Source organism: Capra hircus, chromosome 22, assembly GCF_001704415.2.
Source record: "Capra hircus breed San Clemente chromosome 22, ASM170441v1, whole genome shotgun sequence".
NCBI lineage: Eukaryota > Metazoa > Chordata > Mammalia > Artiodactyla > Bovidae > Capra > Capra hircus.
Window position 1 is genome coordinate 35,072,716 of NC_030829.1, and position 20,610 is coordinate 35,093,325.

The following is a 20,610-nucleotide window of genomic DNA, read 5'->3' on the forward strand; positions in this document are numbered from 1 at the left end:
CCCATGATTCACTTGGTCCCATTTTGTCCTTAAATCCCCACTTGAGGAATCCAATCTCCATGGATCCCATTTTCTTTCTCTTCTAATGAAGGGCAACATAGATGGGTTGTTCCAGCTGGGAGGGGAACAGCACTTTATTATAGGTTTTCTCCCTAGGCACTAGGGGAAGGCCAGTCACCATCAAAGTTGCAACTTTTGAATAAGCAAAGAAATGCAAAGTAAAAGAACAATGTTACTGGGGTTGTAAACTGGGCAATCATTGTTTAATACACTCCCAGAGCAACGCACAGTTATTTGTTCAAAGATGGTCATTGTGGTTTCGCTGATGAAACAAAAACTGCAAAGAAGCCACTCTCAGATTACAGATTCTGGTACAGGAGACAAACCTGGGAGATTCTGCAACTGAAAAATAAGGTTGTCTACAGGGACTCACATGGCAGACAGACAAAATGCATTCTAAAAGAAGTCCCAGAGCAGTGTAATATGACTGCATGGTGGACAAACACGGCTGACGTGTGTCCTCAACTTTCTGAGACTTTCCTCGCCTATGTGTCTGTAATAATTGAACCTTTTTACCAACATTATTACTTGTATATGCAGGAAACAAAATTACACAGTCAGAACTAGTGAATTCACTACTAAAAATACTTTGGGTCAGATCTAGGGAGGACAGCTGAAAATACATTATGCCAACGGGAGCCTGGAGTAGCCTCGACAGTCTGGGAAACCTTCATGCTCAGCTAAAGGGAGACGCGCCAAGACCCGGACAAGAAGGAGGCCTCACAAGGGCAGCCTAGTGCACGGCTGCCCAGCTGCCCCCTGTCAACTGCCAGGAGAGGCCAGCCCCCTGCTCCTCAGACCACCCCACCACGCAGCCCTCAGCACTTCTGAAGAAAACAGACTCGAAAGGAGTTCTGGGGGTTGGTTTAGTTAGCTGCGAATTTACCTCACCAACTAAAATGATACCCCAAATAAGGACCTCTTTTTCTTGTCCACATGAAAATTCTACAGATGAAAACACATTTGTAAGGAAAAAGCTGTTTAGCCCAGCACCGTGCAAATTGTTTCTATATAAGGTGTCCCTGAATTTCTGCATTGAGGCCCCTAGGTCCTTCCGACCTGGAGAACAGCTTCACCTCCCAGCCCCCACCCCACAGAGACATGCTGGCTGGGAGGGCACGGGGCTGAGCTGCGGAAACCGCACTTGCCACAGGAGCCTCCCTCCCCGACTTGTTTCCACAGCCCGAGTCTCGTTCCGCTCCCGCTGCTAAGGAGCTTGGCTGCTCCACGCTAGGGGCGGACGGAAGCAGTTTACGGCTTCACTAGATGACAGCTGAGTCTGTTAACATCATTATAGCCTTAACATAGAGTCATTTGTCCAGTGAGCATCCCAACCAGACCCAGACACGGGGGCTGGAGCAGAGCGGAGCCTCACTGGAGGGACCGCACGCGGGAGAGCCGACACCCCGGGCACCACGCGAGGGGCTCGGCAGAGGCGGTGAGCTCGGGAAGGCGCAGGAGAGACAGGCCAGGCGATGAGCTGGAGTGCGGAGCAGCGCCGGATGAACAGGCTTCCCATCTGCCTTCGGCCCGCTGCGCTGGACGAGCGTTTGGTATTTTCATTTGAGAAACCAAGCTGCCTGCGGGCACATCTCCCAAGTCTGTGCCATATGGTTACCCCCACCCTCCCCAGAGTGACCAAAGTGCGTCACTGCTTTAACGGATGCCGAGAGCTCAGCACCAGCCCCGAGCTGGGCTTGGGATGTGAGGGGTGTGTGTACATGTATGAACCCTCTGCAAAGCCCAGGCGTGTTCCAGGACCACCAGGAGCCCTGGGGACTCTGCGCGGAGGACAGAGGAAGCAGCAGAAGCCCAGGCCCACTGTTCAGAACAGCTGCCCACATTGGCAGGGCCTTTGCTTCTTTGCCTTTTGTTACAGTTCCCTTGTCAAATTATTTGTCTCTTATCACAGTAATGAGAAGCTAATGAACACTCTGCTAAGGACCGCACTGGGAGCCCAAGACTCAAGAAGCTTCTGGAAGATGAGATCCCTTCACAGGGCTGACAGCAGGGACAGGGACAGGCCCTCTGCATGAGGATGACACCCTGTCTCTGCCTGCAATCCTGGCGTGGCCCCACGAGGGAGCACCCAGTGACGCCACCACCAGGACAGGGAAGGTTAAGTTTTGATCATCTCAGGGAAACCCCTCCTCCGCAAGCTTCTGGTGCTGCGGTCCTGCCAACAAAGCCACCCTCACACACAATACCAGCTTCCTGAAGACGGCAGGCAGGCTACAGCCCCACTCAGACTCCACAGGGCTACAGTCTGGGGCAGAGACCAACAGTTGCCAGAGACTCTTAAGAATGATATCAAAACAGATGGGTAAAATTCGGCATTCTGACATGATGACCTAAAACAGCTATTGCACGCAACCCTCTGTGTGGCCCAGTCACTATCTGAAGCCCAAGGAATCTTCCGGGCTACTTCATAACTCTTTTTCCACGCCCCCCCGCCCCGCCACACCATTTCTTTCTTCAGAGGAACTAACATCAAAATCGACGTGTCTCAACTATGAGCAACCAGATTCCTACGTCCTCACCATCGACGAGCCGGGAGTCACTCACTCAGGACAGACGGGCTACGCCCCTGCCCTCCCGGGCTCGCCCACTCCTCAGGTGGCCCGGCCTCGTCCCCACACCCCGTGTCCTTCAGGCACGCAGCCCCCACCGCGAGGAGGCACAGTCACTGAGGCCACACTGCCAGCTGCCCTGAACAGAGGACGGGGCTCTCCTGCAGAAGCCCCTCGCATGGGCCTGGCTGACCTGCGCCAGGCTCCCCAGACTCAACCAGCTGCAACAAAACCTGCCAAAGGGGCACAAAACTAGCCACCGAACCGACGGACACGGCTCTGCGGTGAGGCGGCGGCACTACTGTGGCTTGGCCTGGTGACCAGGCACCCTTCAACCTTCCCTGAACGGAGGCGGGGCTCTCAGAAAAATCCCTGGAGATGATTCCAGAGAGAACCATGATTTCACCCGTCTGTACAGATCCCAACCTGCAGACAGCTTTGGTGCCTAGTCGCTTAGTTCTGTCCCATGGACTGTCGCCTGCCAGGCTCCTCTGCATGGGATTTCCGAGCCAAGAATACTGGAGTGAGTAGCCATTTCCTTCTCCAGAGGATCTTCCTAACTCAGCGATCAGCCTGTGTCTCCTGCACTGCAGGCAGATTCTTCACTGCTGACCCACCAGGGAAGCGCCTGGACAGGTTTGCATGTTGTAAAAGCAATACTGAAATAGCATTTTAAAGACAGCTTTGCGGGACACCATGCTAGAGTATGAAGCACTTGGCTGACGATACAAAGCTATGGGCTTCAAGGGAGGTGTCACGCACTGAGCTGTGCTGAAGGTGGTAACTAATAACAGGTAAAAGTGTCCCAAACCACAAACGCTTTCTTCTAACAACGCTACCTTCGTCACTCGGGTCCTACCTTACACAAGCGGACGCTGACTTTCTCACTGCTGCAGCCCAGAACCCGGCAGGGGCCGCACACACGGACATCACCCGACACTGAGATGGGACCCACCGGCTGCAACACTGTGTCAGCTCGTCTGTGTAACAGCACCTCACATACGCAACATCAGACATGACGTCTTCTACGATCAGGACGAGCAGAAGGAAGAAGGGTGGGTGTGCCTGACACTGGACTAGAGAAGGAGGGTGGAGAGGCTTCCCCTCCTGGCCTTACCCCGACAGCCCCTGTGTCCGCCAAACCGCGTGCAGGGCAGAGAGGATATTCCCACTTGCGGTGCTGGAACCAGCCTGCAAGGAAAGACAAAGCGAAGACGTCATCTCACAAAATTCCCCAACCTACTTAGAGCTGGCTCCCCAACACCCTCCCCTAGGACAGCTTCAGGCAGACTGGGGAGTCCCTAGGGAATCAGCTCCCTGGCTCTCACTGGACTAGAAGCCCTCACATCTGAAGCCGCCAGCAAGCACTGATCTGGCCCAAATCCCACCCGAAGCAGCTTTTCCAGGTGAGTTCTCTCATCATCAACCGATGAGCAGAGCTTCCCCAGACAATTCACATACAACTACTGACCAGGAAACCGATGGGAAGCGGTGTAATTGATCTGAGAAGGGTGGGGAGTAATCAGTATAATGGTATTATGAAACTTCTCTCAGTGGCTAATGCACACATCCAATAAAGAACACTACGTTCAGTTTAAAGCTGGCTTTGCCCTACGAAGCTTCATACTGCTATCTGACCTTTCAGAGTCATCGTTTTGGTTCAGGTATGTTCCATGGACTTCTCTGAAGTCTTGATGCAGTTGTTTTTAAGATAATTTTTCTTCATGGCATTTGTTAACAGTTCTGAAAACTGTCCTAATTCATCTGGTGAAAGCTTAATAAGCATGATATAAGTTCAGAGCCTCATACTTGCTGCCTGGCGTGAAGCAGGCCAACTCTCTGAGCCTCACGACTGTCACCAGTAAAAACAGGGAGTTTCTGAAAAGAGTATTACCAGCCAGAGGCCCTACCAGCCCTACCTGTTCACATAAGATAGAGGAAAATGATGTCAAACAGACAGCCATCACAGTGATTCCTGTGGACAGTGCTTTGTCCAAAGGCAGCTCCATTCGTGATTCAACAGGCAGCGTAAGGCTGCTAACTTACAGGTATTATTGCCACCTTTGTTCACTGTATATACACATAAGCCCTGGCCCTAATGGAGACAAGCATCTGTTGTGTCTCCGATACATTATTTTACCACTTACCTTTGCCAACATGATTCTTGTTTTGGCCACGTCCAGAGGCGTGGTGACTGCAGCTGCAAAGCCACCTGTGCACATAAAAACATGCCACACACAAGTGAGGCATTGTTTACCACGTTACATGGCATTTTATAATTTTTATTCTAGAATTCCTCCTAACTCCGCCAAAAATACTTCTTTATCATTACATCCACTTGACTGATTCCAGAACAGGAAGCACACAGCAAAATCTTTACCCACATGCTCTGGCGCGTGGCAGTGATGTCTCACTGCATATCAGAGAGGTGACGGGATATTTTATATGCTCAAGTTTAAAAAAAGGCCCCACAATGCATCTTGCTCTCTTGCGAAGCAGCTCACAAACCTGTGTGCATGGGGGGATCTGTGGTCAGACCCCGCCCCGTCTGAGAGGCGCTGCTGCACCCCATGGGTCTTCAGGGGTCCCTGCCTTCCACGGGCCTATCCTCTCTGACTCCAAAGCGCTGCTGTGGTTTCTGCTCCAAGGCAAAACTGGCAAAGGGAAACGTGTATTGCTGTGGGGACTTTTAGTATACATGGCTGGGTTTTTAACAGTTAAGAGAGTACGTTTTTCTGTATTTCCAGACTTCTGGTCAACAGCACAGCTAGAGTAACAAGATTTCTAAGGTCGTTTCTTGTTAGAGTCAGTCTTGATCCAAGCCCAAGTTCTTCCTTGTGGCTCTGTCCTCTTTATTTAAATTCCGTGACTGCCAAATGGATCTTCAAAAAAACCCACATATTTTAAAGGGGTCTGTATGTACAGACAGAGGAACTGGAAGACTTTTTCTTTTTTCTTTTAACAGAAATCACAGTATCTGGGATCAATATTTTATTCAGTATGATACAGACCCCCAAAGTCCTAAAAGAGACTGAAGCAGTAAGCCCAAAAGGGTTTCCTGAAGATTCAGCTTCCACGACCTACAGTGAAGTTGGACAGTTTTCTAAGAGCTGAACACAACACGTGTGTGAAGGATGCTCCAGAAATAGCAGCCTCTCCCTCTTAAGTTCTGGGTTGTGTGGACAAGGAGGTCATTTGATCTCTGCCAAATATCTTTCTAAATATGTTGCTGAAATAAGATCATTAAACTGAACCTCCTCCATTTGGTAACATTAGGTTATTTATTATGCTGCTGACTTCTTGAAAGATATACCCAGAAGGGCACAAATCTTAGGGCTAAAGAATAAAACTAGAAACATGTATGCTAGGTTGCCTTTTATTTTAGCCACCTCTGAGTTATGAATGGGAAACGTTTTCCTCCCAATCGAAAAGGTGCCTGAAATTCAGAGACCTGCTAAACTGCAAGTATTTTTAAAATTTTGTGGACTCAATCCTCAAACGCTACTCTCTTTTTTAAACCACTTAACCATTTACTCTGCCTTCAATACTCAAAGTCACATGTATCTTGGCTCCAAAAGCAGTACTGTTTCATTACACAGTGACCTTCATATAGGAATAAGACAAACACAAATTTGTCCAGTTGTTTAAATTCCTAAGTGCATAACCATTTTCCCATTTGAAAATGTTTCAAACTGACCTAAACCAACTAAAAAGGCTTAAAAATTGACAAGGACATTATCAGTCCTCCGTCTGACCACTCAGGCTCTCACGAATCACCCATGTTGAAAAGTATTTGTCTTCTACTAAATTTGGATACTGTAAATTGAACTTATTTTGGCCATCAGCGAAGTTCACTATTCCTTTAGGTGCCTGCCAATATTCTCCCAGTGATTTGTTTCCTGAAAGTAATATGAAGAAAAGTGAGACAAAAACACATATGCTGAAATAGGTCCTAATTTTACTACCATGAAGGAAACTTTATTTTATGAAAGTTATTAATGTCAATTTAAATGTCTTCAAATATCAAAGACTGCTTTAATTCACAGACCTCACAGTGTTTTTTTTTTTAATGAGGCTATAAGAAGGACTTGTGAAGATCATGTGATAGAATAACCAGTCATAATGGGGAGGGAGCCGGGGAGCTGTATTTTCAGTTAAAATGCAGTTATTTTCTACATTTTACTTAAGGGAACTGTAAACCTCTGGTAATAAATACAAGGAACACGCTAACGTATTAGACAGGAAATAATTATTTGGTATAGCAACTGCAGGCTACTTTAGTGTTCAAATCACATGTGAAACAATTTTCTATGTGTTCACTAGAGATACGTTTGTACTTAACGTTAGGCTAACTGCTTCCAAGAACCAGATTCGGGGGAAATTACATTTTTACAGTGAAACAACATCTCACATGTCCTCAGGGCTCTCTCCCCTCCAAAGGGGCCACCTGCCTACAGTAAGTCGAGCTGTCATCTCCAACATCTGCTGGGGGTGGGGCAGGGCACAGCGGTCGGGGGCTGCCCCGCACCGTCCCCCATGCACTAGCTGGGAGCAGGAAGGGCTGCTCCAGCGGAGAGCCCCAAACAAATGGGGCTTCAACGACAACAATGGCAACAAACGTGTTTCCGTTTCTTTTAGACTGTACTGGGCCCTGTCATTTGTTACCCAGATAATCCTTCACCCTGTTATAGAATTTCAAGCCATGGCTTTCCTTCCTTCTCCCAGAGAGTTTAAGTGTTCATTACAGGAAATGAATCAAAGAACATTAGAATAGCAAATATCACTACACAGCATATGTCATTATTACGCAGACTGAATGATGGTTTTATGTTTAGGAGTTAACTTGAAGTGAGGAAGCTGGCAACAGTTCCAAAGTTCATTTTTCCCCCCCTAATTTAACCCCTGACCAGAGGCCAAGGGAATTTCTGAGCATGACAAGCCATCAACACCTCCAATCTCAAGGGACATTTTTGGATATTTGTGCCAAGTGGTTTGTAAAGCAAGCATGGGCACCAGACAGCTCCAAGGATGACCAGAGAGTGCTTTGTCTATGATAATTTATTCATCTTAAACTTGGAAAAGCACACAGGGATGAGAAATAAGATTTCTGGTTTAAGGGCAAGTTTTATCATTGCCTTTATGGCCATGTAAGGCGAAAACATCTGAAAGGGCAGCGGGTAAGCACGCCAGATCTTATGGGCTGCCCCATGTGACAAGTCGTGACTCACGTCTCTATACTGTGTAGTACACAATCTTGTAGCTAATTCTTACAGAATATCACTTTCCTACAATGTGAAGTTTTTTCCAATTATGCTTATCTTTTAGAAAGGTTTTTAAACAGTAACCTTGTTCCTCAGGGTCAATATTTGTATCAACTAAAATTTCAAAACAAGGAATGTAAACAAGAAACCTATTTAATTTTGTCTTCTATTAAAGACATGTACATCTACTAACAATCTTCTGCAGACCTTGAGCAAATTCTATCAGACGTCAGCTGAAAAAATAAGATAACTGTCTTGAGGAGCTTTTAAATCTATACCCTAGTAGAGGCAATGATTAGGTATACTAAATTTATTAATGTGCTTTCTTCCCCGCCCCATGCAATTAAGAACTACTATGATGATGACATCTTTTCATTTCCTGACATCTTTTACTTTTTACTGAAATACTAATTCCTTAAATGTAGTTCTACAGATTACCAAACACTAACACGCTATGCAGGGGCTTCCCAGGTAGCTGAGTGGTGAAGAATCTGCCTGCCAGCGCAGCAGGTGCGTGTTCGATCCCCAGGCCAGGAGGATCCCCTGGAGGAGGGCATGGCTACCCACTCTAGTGTTCTTGCCTGGAGAATCCCGTGCACAGAGGAGCCTGGCGGGCTACAGTCCATGGGTCACAAAAAAGTCAGACATGACTTAGCGACTCAGCACCACCTCACACTATCACCTACCCCAGTAACAGCCTCTTCATGGACGGGCAGGTGCTTCTAAGTCACAGGTAAGGAAACTGGTGCCTAGTGAGGCCCCGAAGTCTCCTTCCTCAGCTGCGGACAGAACAGAGGTCTGACAGCCCTGTGACTCGGCCAGGTCAGCCAGCACTGGAGGCTGCAGCTCTGGGCGAATCCACTGGCTGCCCCGGCCCCAGTTTCCCCACTGACCCAGACAGTGGATACGGGTGATGCGGGAAGCAGACTGCCCACCTCTCCCCGACCCACAGGAAACTGATCGGAGACTCACTCTCTGTGGACTGAAACTCCACGGTGACAGCCACAGGACGGGAGGCTGAGCCCTTCCCAGATCACATATTTCTCATTCTCCAAGTCAGGCCACCTCTCCAACCACACGTGTGCAGAAAAGGTCTTGGACATCTAAGGGGAGTGACGTTAAGAGATGCTCCACGCATAAACCTCTGCAGCAGAGTCCACCTTGGCTAACAGACATGTGCGCGCACACAGAAGAACCTGAGATATACCCAATCCGGGCTGTGAACTGGGCAAACCAAAATGACTGCCAAAGGAAAGCTGGGGAAATGCCTCATCACGGGAGTGCACCCTGCCCCGCAGGCACAGCTCAGGGACGCTCAGTCTGCCAGTGGGTGTTCCTGTCCACACGTACTGCACTCCTTTTTCCACCTAATAAATACTCCACCTTTCATCTCTGTGGGAATTTTCTTCTGCAAAGTTGAAAAGCCAGGGTCTTGCACTGACCACTGGTCTACTGGCTAAGATTCGGTACTCTCACCACCGTGACCCATTCTCAATCTCTGGCTGGGACCGAAGCCCTGCTTCAAGCGGCTACCAGCCGAGACCCCCCAGATCACTGATACCAAGTTTCTCCCCCTGCTGCCGCAGCCCCACCTCTGACTAAACTAAGTGCTTACTGCCTATCATACAACGTTTCTCACAAAAAGGAACTGTAATGAACACACATGTCCTTAAGAGGAATGATACAGTTGCAAGTACATCTTTGAATTAGCTCCTTAAAGAAACCAGAAAATATATATATATTTGTTTTAACACAGAGACAATTCATAGTATGTTCACTTTAAGAAGTGGCCTTCCTTATCCAGTATGACTCAATTTCCAGAATGCTCACTTTGCCCCCAGGCCCCAGAGGGGGTCCACAGACAGACCCTTGTAGGTCCCGGGGAGTAAGGACTCCTGACCACTGGCAAACGAATGAAGACCACCTACCCACTTAACACAGCTAAGGACATGGATCATGCGGAAACAACTGCCCGTCATAATCAATCCGAGCTGGCTTCGTATCTACAGGCAACAGTCTTATTTTGGATTATCAATTCTACAAGTCAGAAGGGTCCAATTATTACTACAGGACCCTATAAAAATGTATGTTTTCTGTTTTCCTGATCACTGCAACAAAAAGTCCATCCAACGACCATTAAAACAAACTGGAAGTGAATTTTTTTTTTCTACTAAAGCTGGTATCCTAAGCCCAAGTATCTGTCAGTTTATGGGGTTTGCATCAAAACCAGCAGTTCATAGTTTTCTGGCAAATCTCCATTTCAATTCATTTCAACCATAATTCTCACTTACCTTTATTTGCAAGAACAAAATGCCTTTCTCTCTCAGACTGTTACACCTCTCACTTACTAGATTCGTTCCAGTTTTTGCATTCTCCCTAAAACCTCACTGGAAAATGCGTAGGACAGAGTGATGGATAGCACGGCACTGCACACTGTCACTCTGCTCTTTGCTTAATGTCTAGAAAAACGCCCAGATGTTTAGATCTCGGTATTTTCTACACCGTGTAGTTTAGCCTTCGGTAAGTTGTGGGGCAGCCTCTGCTCTCCTGACACTAGTTAATCTACGAGGCTGTCAAACATGTCACACGGACCGTGAATCACTGCCTCCTGCAGAATTCGCTGAAGCCCCCCAAGAAGTGCTCGAGGCAGACAGCTGCACTGGGGGCCCTGCACCCACAGCTCGGCTCTGCGCAGAGAGCCCTTGCTAAGTCATCTTCAAGATAATCCAAGGGTCTGAGTGAAGGCTTTAATAAAAAGAAAATGAAAAATTTGTCAAAAACAAATTGGCTGTCTTTCAGACAGACACCTTTTTAGCCGGAGTTCCTCCCCCAACACCACCCACCCAGACACTCTTTTCTCAAACTAGTGGAACTCTCTTCTTCTAAACAATCTGGAATTTCTGAAGAATGTTGTTTTTGCATAGTTAATATTTTCACATTTTTCTCCCCCTTCTTGGTCTTTCCCAGTATAATATAATCCTTTGCACCTGCAAAAGCTCCACAGACTGCTGACTGCCAACAATCCACCACATGACCTTGCCTCCAGGACCAGAGGGCCTGTGGTAAAGGAGAAAGAAAAATACACGTTACTGAATATCTGAATTCATCAGAACCTCCTGTGGGTTAGCTCTGGGGATGGGAACTTAAGTGAGAAGCTATTTTGGTGGCATTCCTCACTGATGACATAAGTGATTTTCCCAAGGACTTAACGGCCTTCTAAAATAAGTCAAAGAAACCAGGGGGACAGGGACATTAGCGAGCCCAAAGGAAACCATTGTCAGAGAATACGTGTGATACACATACACATATATACACATTTACATATAACATAAAAACACCTTTAAGACAATGTAACATTTAAAATACCTCCCGTATAACTCTAAACATGTAAATACCATAATACACAAGATTAGTCCAAAGCAGTGTATACCAAATTCCACAGTTCTGTTTTCAGTCTTTAGCCATGCTATACATGTCTGAAGGATACTGATTCTATTACTAAACAATGTAAAGTTCCTCAAAACGCTTTCACACCGCTCTGTGTAATATGTGTAACATAAAACTCATGCTGAGTTTCAAACTAGGCAAGACGATGGCAGGGGTGTGGTGCCTTGCTTGCTGAGAGTTTATGATACACTAGAAAACGAGATACAGTCATTTCAAATGGTGAAGAGAGAGTCAGGCCCTGGTTCAGCCTCTGAACACATATCAAAACCCGAGACTTCCCTGGTGATCCAGTGGTTAAGAATCTGCTTTGCACTGCAGGGGACGTGGGTTTGATCCCTAGTCAGGGAACTAAGCCCCAAGCCACTAGACAATCCACAGGAAAGATCTCCACATGACCCAACGAAGACCCCCCAATACAGCTAAATAAAGATTTTAGAAAACAAAACAAACCAAAACTAAACCAAACAAGCATACCGAAAAAAAAACCACCCACAGTCCTCATAACAATCCTAAGAGTCGGGTCCTGTTGCTAGTCTCGTTTTATCCAGGCTTTCTAACAGCAGAGCCTACACTATTTATTTTTGTTTTTAGCTTTCTTGAGGTATAAATGATACCCAATAAACTACATCTACTTCAAGCAGGTGATACAGTAACTTCTGATACACATACACGAGACATCGCCATGATTAAGATAACGAACGTATCCATCACCCAAAAAGCTTTGCTGTCCCTCTGTCATCCCCCTTTCCTGACCAAACCTTAAACAATCTGATCAATCCCTAGAGATTAGTTTGCCTTTCCTGGAGTTTTATATAAACGTAATTACACATTAACTTCTTAACACAGCTTCTTTGCTTCAGATTCCTTGTATGATTCGCTCATGTTAATGTGGGTGTCGATCATCTGTTCCTCTCTTTTGGTTAAATGACAGTCCATTGTATAGATGCGTCATTACTGGTCTGCGTATCTGCCTGCTAATGGACCTTTGCGATTTTTTCAGTTTGGGGCTAATACGAATAAAACTGTTCAGAACGTTTATATTTATGACTTCATGTGGACAGATGCCTTCATCTCTCCTGGAAAAAATACCCAGGAGTGAAGTAACTGAACCACCTGGCGGATGTATGCAGGTACACTTTTTAAGAGACTACCCAATTGTTTTAGAAACTGTTGTACCATTTTACATTTAGACCAGTTTCTTTACATCTTTTCCAATATCTGGTATTGTCAGTATTTTTAGTATTTTAACATTTTAATTCATATGCAGTAGTATTTCACTGTGGTTTCAATATGTATTTCCCTAATAATGCTGAGCTCCTTTTCATGTAATTTTTTTACCATCCATAAAATATCTTCTTTATGAAGTGTCTGTTCAAATGTTTTGCACATTTTTATTGGGTTGTCTGTTTTGTAATTACTGAGTTTTGACAGTTCTTTCTTAATTACTGCCTTTTATTTTTCTTGCCTTACTGGAATCTGCTTTGGCCGTCTAGCATAATGGCAAGTACCGCGATAAAGACAAAGAATATCAGAAATAAGACCTCTTAAATATATTCATTACAATGGTTAGAACGGTATATATATATAATATCCTGTCAATGGTGGTGTGACATTTTCACAGATGATCAAATATACCACAACTAACAAATGGGACCTATTTAAACTTAAAAGCTTTTGCATAGCAAAGGAAACCATCAACAAGATGAAAAGACAACCCACAGAATGGGAGAACATATTTGCAAATGAAGGAACAGACAAAGGATTAATCTCCAAAATACAGAAGCAGTTCATTCAGCTCTATATCAAAAATAATAACAATAATAATAATAACCCAGTCAAAAAATGGGCACAAAGCCTAAACAGAAATTTTTCCAAAGAAGACATACAGATGGTCAATGAACATGAAAAGATGCTCACCACTGCTCATTATTAGAGAAATGCAAACCAAACTACAACAGGATGCCACCAAACAGCCATCATCAACAAACGTACAAACCTGGACTTCCATGGTGAAACAGCGGCTAAGAACCCCCCTCCCAATGCAGAGTACATGGGTGCGCATCCCACATGCCCTGCAGCAACTAAGCCCGTGCGCCACAACTACTCAGCCAGAGTTCTGCAAATAATGAAGCCTGTGCACCTGGAAGCTATGATCCACAGCGAGAGGCCACCACAACGAGAAGCCCGTGACCGTGAAGAGCAGCCCCTGCTCACTGCAATTAGAGAAAGACCACTCGCAGCAACAAAGACTCATAGTAACTGAAAATAAAATTAAACCAATAAACTTCACTTCGAAATTAAAAATCTACAAATCCCTAAGTGCTGCAGAGGATATGGAGAAAAGGGAACCCTCTTGCAGTGCTGGTGGGAATGTAAATTCATACAGCCACTATGAAGAAGAGTATGGAGGTTCCTTAAAAAGTTAAAACCAGAACTACCAGCAATCCCACTACTGGGCATATACTCTGAGAAACCCATAATTCAAAATGACTTATGCAACCCAATGTTCACTGTAGCACTATTTACAGGAGCTAAAGACCTGGAAGCAACCTAAATGTCCACCCACAGATAAAGATGGGGTGTCTGCACAGGATGAACATTGCTGTTTAGTTGCTTCGTTGTGTCTGACTCTCCAACTCGAGGCGGAACAAAGACGCTGAGCCAAAGGGGAAATAATGCCCAGCTGTGGGTGTGTCTGGTGGTGAAAGTCAAGTCCGATGCTGTCAAGAACAATACTGTTTAGGAACCTGCAACGTTAGGTCCATGAAACAAGGTCAATTGGAAGTGGTCAAAAAGGAGATGGAAAGAGTGAACCATCAACATTCTAGCAATCGGTGAACTAAAATGGACTGGAATGGGTGAATTTAACTCAAATGACCATTATATCTATGATTGTAGGCAAGAATCTCTTAGAAGAAATGGACTACTCCTCGTAGTCAACAAGAGAGTCCGGAATGCAGTACTTGGGTACAAACTCAAAAAAAAAAAAAAAACCTGGAATGATCTGTGTTCATTTCCAAGGCAAATCATTCAATAGCACATAATTCAAGTCTAGGCCCCAAACACTAATGCCGAAGAAGCTGAAGTTGAATGGTTTTATGATGTCCTACAAGACCTTCTAGAACTAACACCACAAAAAGATGTCCTTTTCATCATAGAAGACTGGAATACAAAATGAAGCAGGGCAAAGGCTGAGACTGAGTTTTGCCAAGAGAATGCACTGGTCCACAGCAAACACCCTCTCCCAACAACACAAGAGACAACTCTACACATGGATGTCACCAAATGGTCAATACTGAAATCAGATTCATTATATTCTTTGTAGCCATACAGATGGGAGACTGTACAGATGGAGAAGCCCCATACAGTCAGCAAAAATAAGACCAGGTGCTGATTGTGGCTCAGATCATGAACTCCTTATTGCAAAATTCAGACTTAAATTTAAGAATGTAAGGAAAACCACTAGGCTATTCAGGTATGACCTAAATCAAATCCATTATGATTAGACAATGGAAGTGATTCAAGGGATTAGATCTGATAGAGTGCCCAAAGAACTATAGACGAGTGTTCCTAACACTGCACAGGACGTGGTGATCAAAACCATCCCCAAGAAAAAGAGATGCAAAAAGGCAAAATGGTTGTCTGCGGAGGCCTTACAAATAGCTGAGAAAACAAGAGAATTGAAAGGCAAAGGAGAAAAAGCAAAGATATACCCATCTGAATGCAGAGTTCCAGAGAATAGCAAGCAGAGATAAGAAAGTCTTTTAAAGCAAACAATGCAAAGAAATAGAGGAAAACAAAAGAATACGGAAGACTAGAGATCTCTTCAAGAATATTAAGAGATACTAAGGGTGCAATGAAGAACAGAAACAGTATGGGCCTAACAGAAAAAGAAGATTTTAAGAAGAGATGACAAGACTACACAGAAGAACTATACAAAAAAGATCTTCATGACCCAGATAACCATGATGGTGTGATCACTCGCCTAGAGCCAGACATCCTGAAGTGCGAAGTCAAGTGGGCCTTAGGAAGCATCACTATGAACAAAGCTAGTGGAGGTGATGGAATTCCAGTCTGAGCTATTTCAAATCCTAAAAGATGATGCTGCAGAAGTGCTGCACTCAATATGCCAGCAAATTTGGAAAACTCAGCAGTGGCCATAGGACTGGAAAAGGTCAGTTTTCATTACAATTTCAGAGAAGTGCAATGCCAAAGAATGTTCAAACTACCACACAATTGCACTCATTTCACATGCTAGCAAAGTAATGCTCAAAATCCTTCAAGCTAGGCTTCAACAGTATGTGAATGAAGAACTTCCAGATGTACAAGCTGGATTTAGAAAAGGTAGAAGAACCACAGATCAAATTGCCAACATCCGTTGGTCATAGAAAAAGTCAGAGAATTCCAGGGCATCTATTTCAGACTATGCTAAAGCCTTTGACTGCAAAGATCACAATAAACTGAAAATTCTTCAAGAGATGGGAATACCAGACCACATGACCTGCCTCCTGAGAAATCTGTATGCAGGTCAAAAAGCAACAGTTAGAACTGGACAGGGAACAACAGACTGGTTCCAAATTGGGAAAGGAGTACATCAAGCCTGTATATGTCACCCTGCTTATTTAACTTGTCTGCAGAGTGCATCATGTGAAATGCCAGGCTGGATGAAGCACAAGCTGGAATCAAGATTGCTGGGAGAAATATCAATAACCTCAGACAGGTAAATGAAATCACCCTAATGGCAGCAACGGAAAAGTAACTAAAGAGCCTGCTGATGAGGGTGAAAGAGGAGAGTGAAAAGTCTGGCTTAAAGCTCAACATTCAAAAAACAAAGATCATGGCATCTGGTCCCATCACTTCATGGCAAATAGATGGGGAAACAGTGGAAACAGTGAGAGACTTTATCTTCTTGGTCTCCAAAATCACTGTGGACGATGACTGCAGCCATGAAATTAAAAGATGCTTGCTCCTTGGAAGAAGAGCTATGACAATCCTAGACAGCATATTAAAAAGCAGAGACATTACTTTGCTAACAAAGGCCCATAGTGTCAAAGCTATGCTTTTTCCAGTAGTCATGTATGGATGTGAGAATTGGACAATAAAAATGCCAAAAGAATGGAATGCTCAAGTGGCCAAAGAATGGAAGCCTTTGAACTGTTGTCTGGAGAAGACCCTTGAGAGTCCCTTGCACAGCAAGGAGATCAACCCAGTCAGGAAATCAAACCTGAATCCTCACTGGAAGGACTGATGCTGAAGCTGAAGCACTAATATTTTTTGGCTACCTGATGCAAAGAGCCAACTCACGGGAAAAGACTCTGATGCTGGGAAAGAACGAAGGCAGGAGGAGAAGGCGACGACAGAGGATGAGATGGCTGGATGGCATCAACTCAATGGACATGAGTTTGAGCAGGCTCCAGGAATTGGTGAAGGACAGGGAAGCCTGGCGTGCTGCAGTCCATGGGGTCGCAAAGAGCCGGACACGACTAAGCAACTGAAGAACAACAATATAAGAGAGGAATGAAACTGGGCTGTCTGTAGTGAAAAGAATGGACCTAGCATCCTTCATAGAGTGAAGTAAGAGAAAAACAAATATCATATGTCACTGAACACAGAGGAAATTTAGGAAAATGGTACAGGCGAAGCTGCCTGCAAGGCAGGAATACAGACGCAGATACAGCGAATGGACATGTAGACAAAGGTCTGGGGAGGACAAGGCTGGGACGAACTGCAAGAGCAGCACGCACATGTGCACCACTGCATGTGAGACAAACGCTGCTGGCGAGCTGCCTCTAAATATATACACACACACGTACACCACCACGCGTGACACAGATGCTGCTGGCGAGCTGCCTCTAAATATACACACACACACATACACACCACCGCGTGTGAGACAGACAGCTGCTGGCGAGCTGCCTCTAAATATACACACATACACATATACACCACCACGCGTGAGACAAACGCTGCTGGCGAGCTGCCTCTAAATATACACACACACACATATACACCACCACACGTGACACAGATGCTGCTGGCGAGCTGCCTCTAAATATACACACACACAGATATACCACTGCGCGTGAGACAAACGCTGCTGGCGAGCTGCCTCTAAATATACACACACACACAGATATACCACCGCGCGTGAGACAAACGCTGCTGGCGAGCTGCCTCTAAATACACACACACACACAGATATACCACCGCGTGTGAGACAAACGCTGCTGGCGAGCTGCCTCTAAATATACACACACACACAGATATACCACCGCCAGACAACCCCACGCCTCTAAATATACACACACACACAGATATACCACCGCGCGTGAGACAAACGCTGCTGGCGAGCTGCCTCTAAATATACACACACACACAGATATACCACCGCGCGTGAGACAAACGCTGCTGGCGAGCTGCCTCTAAATACACACACACACACAGATATACCACTGCGCGTGAGACAAACGCTGCTGGCGAGCTGCCTCTAAATATACACACACACATATACACCACCATGTGTGAGACAGATGCTGCTGGCAAGCTGCCTCTAAATACACACACACACACACACACACATATACACCACCGCGCGTGAGACAGACAGCTGCTGGTGAGCTGCCTCTAAACATACACACACACATATACACCACCACGCGTGAGACAGACAGCTCCTGGCGCCCAGGGGCCCTACTCAGCACTCTGCGACAACCTCGAGGGGGGCTCAGAGGCCCATCGCTTAGTCACGGTGCTGTATGTCAGAAACTACTGCCACACTGTAAAGCGCCCATCCTCCTAATACACACACACACACACACACACACACAGCTAAACAACAGCTAACTTAGTACTACCTTCCTACTTCAACAATTCTCTACTGAAAATACACTTGGAAGGCTGAGAAAGCTGCTACAGAAATGGAACAGACATCATGTAAGCAAACCAAGGCATCTATATCTCTGTCAGCTTTACAGCGTTTCTTCAGTCAGACGGCTAACTATGCAGCCTGCCTAACAAATCAGCCGTATAATAGTGCGCGGTGTCGGAGCGCCAACATTTCCTTCCACCTAACTAACGAGACTGGTTACTTGGAAAGCATGTTTATTGAAATCACTGGACTAAGAGCAAAGCTAATCAAATAGATTTTTACTTGTGGCAGTAGATTAACTAAAGAGAAAGTTTGATCAAAAACAGCTTTCTAAAGATAGTCTTGCCACTAAGCAGAGTTTCTGGTATTTTTCTGTAAATGTTCTAATGTTTCCAAGTATAGATATCTGTGTGCTTTTGTAAAAAACATTTTCTCCAGAGCTCTTACAAGTACTGGAGACAGCATAAGGACCAAATCAGGAGAACAGCAACTTTTTATGTTTATCTTTTTTCAATTTTTGGCCACACTCCACAGCATACGGAACCTTAGGTTTGCCAACCAGGGATCAAACCAATGCCCCCTGTTTGGAAAGCAGAATCTTAATCACTGGATAGCCAGGGAAGTCACAACTTTTTACTTTAAAGGTGGCAAAATGTTTATTTTATCAGGCTAATGCCAATTTGGAGAAGGCAATGGCACCCCACTCCAGTACTCTTGCCTGGAAAATCCCATGGACGGAGGAGCCTGGTAGGCTGCAGTCCATGGGGTCGCTAAGAGTCAGACACGACTGAGCGATTTCACTTTCACTTTTCACTTTCATGCATTGGAGAAGGAAATGGCAACCCACTCCACTGTTCTTGCCTGGAGAATCCCAGGGATGGGAGAGCCTGGTGGGCTGCCGTCTATGGGTCGCACAGAGTCAGACATGACTGAAGCGACTTAGCAGCAGCAGTGCCAACTTGAACACTATACTTTGCCGAGTTTTCAGGAAACGGACACAAAATGTAAAATATCAATGGTCATTCTGGAAATGACTGGGAGGCATCTTCAGTTAATGCTAGAACCTGCAAGGATCCCACAGAGGTTACTCCAGGCAGACTTAAAGCGCTACAGATAACGCTGAGTTTGCAAGTCGAGTACATGTGCTCGGCTGCATTCGTGGCAGACTCTCTGCGCCCCATGCACTGCAGCCCACATGGCTCCTCTGGCCATCAGGTTTCCCAGGCAAGTACGCTCCTCCTCCAGGAGATCTTCCTGACCCAGGGATCGAACCTGTGTCCCCTGCATCTCCTGCACTGGCAGGTGGATTATTTACCACTGAGCCACCTGGGAAGGCCTAAAATAGCTAGTAATAAAGAACAAATAAGGTGTGTATTACATGTCATACAGGAGAAGAAAAATCAGAGACACTATATAATTCATAAATTGAGCATTTACTCAATACCTACTAGGTTTCAGGCAGTGTAGAGTCAGGGGGGGAAAAAATAGCAGTCCCCAGGTCTAATATTTGATGAGGGTACAATGAGGACAGAGGAGGTTATAAGAGGAAGAAGGCCTCACAGAGGTGGCTGCTATAATCTAGGGAACAAAACACAATGGTTGCCAAGGTGGGGCGGGGGGCGGGGGGCGGGGAACCACTGGATCAAAATAGACCCAGATGGCTGAAGACACAATTTAAAAATAGAATCTCCAAAGATAAGCATAACTTTCCACTATCACCTAGGCAGAATAACTTAGCCTAGAAACATAAAAAGAAATCATTTTTTATTAGAAAAAGATACTAATAAATAAACAAAAAAATCTCTAGAACCAAAAGATTAAGATTCAAGTGAAAAACTTCCATGGCAAACACAGAGCATTATAACAGGAACCACAGGAACTACACTCACACAGAACTTACTATGCTCCAGGCACCAAACACTTTACACACATTAACTCACATAATCCTAACCACAATCTTCCAAAGTATTTGCCATTTGATCATTTCACAAACAAGGAAGTTGAAGCTCAGAGAAGTTAAGCACCTTACCAAAGTTTAAATAGGTAGTGACAGAGTTTATAAATGCTCCAACTTGCACCAATAGGTTAGAGGTGTCTTGAAAGCAAACAAAAGGTATCTATAAGACATTTCATAGTTCTATATACAGATGATAACTTTTACTAGAATCATAATCAGAATAACCAAGTGAATGAACAAACTGTCAATGTCAAAAATAATGTGCTTTAAATAATATGAATTTTCTAATGCAGCTCAATATCAAAAAACAAGCTGATCAGACAATGGGGAGAAGATCTAAGCAGACTTTTCTCCAAGACGACATACAAATGGCCAAGAGGCCCACGAAAAGATGCTCTACATCACCAATTATTAGAGAAATGCAAATCAAAACCACGAGGTAGCAGC

At 45.1% G+C, this 20,610-nt stretch overlaps 1 protein-coding gene across 2 annotated transcripts in view; it reads right to left on the reverse strand.

The window, feature by feature from the left end:
- Positions 1–20,610, reverse strand: part of SLC25A26 (solute carrier family 25 member 26) — a 142,732-nt gene that overhangs the window by 1,753 nt on the left and 120,369 nt on the right. The window contains exons 7-9 of one of the 2 annotated variants that reach the window (XM_005695756.3): positions 10,879–10,948; positions 4,778–4,842; positions 3,748–3,821 (exon numbers count right to left, since the gene is read on the reverse strand). In XM_005695756.3, the coding sequence (XP_005695813.1) occupies positions 3,748–3,821; positions 4,778–4,842; positions 10,879–10,948 (209 nt within the window). The remainder of the gene's footprint in view (positions 1–3,747; positions 3,822–4,777; positions 4,843–10,878; positions 10,949–20,610) is intronic. The other variant, XM_018067000.1, reaches the window with a different exon arrangement.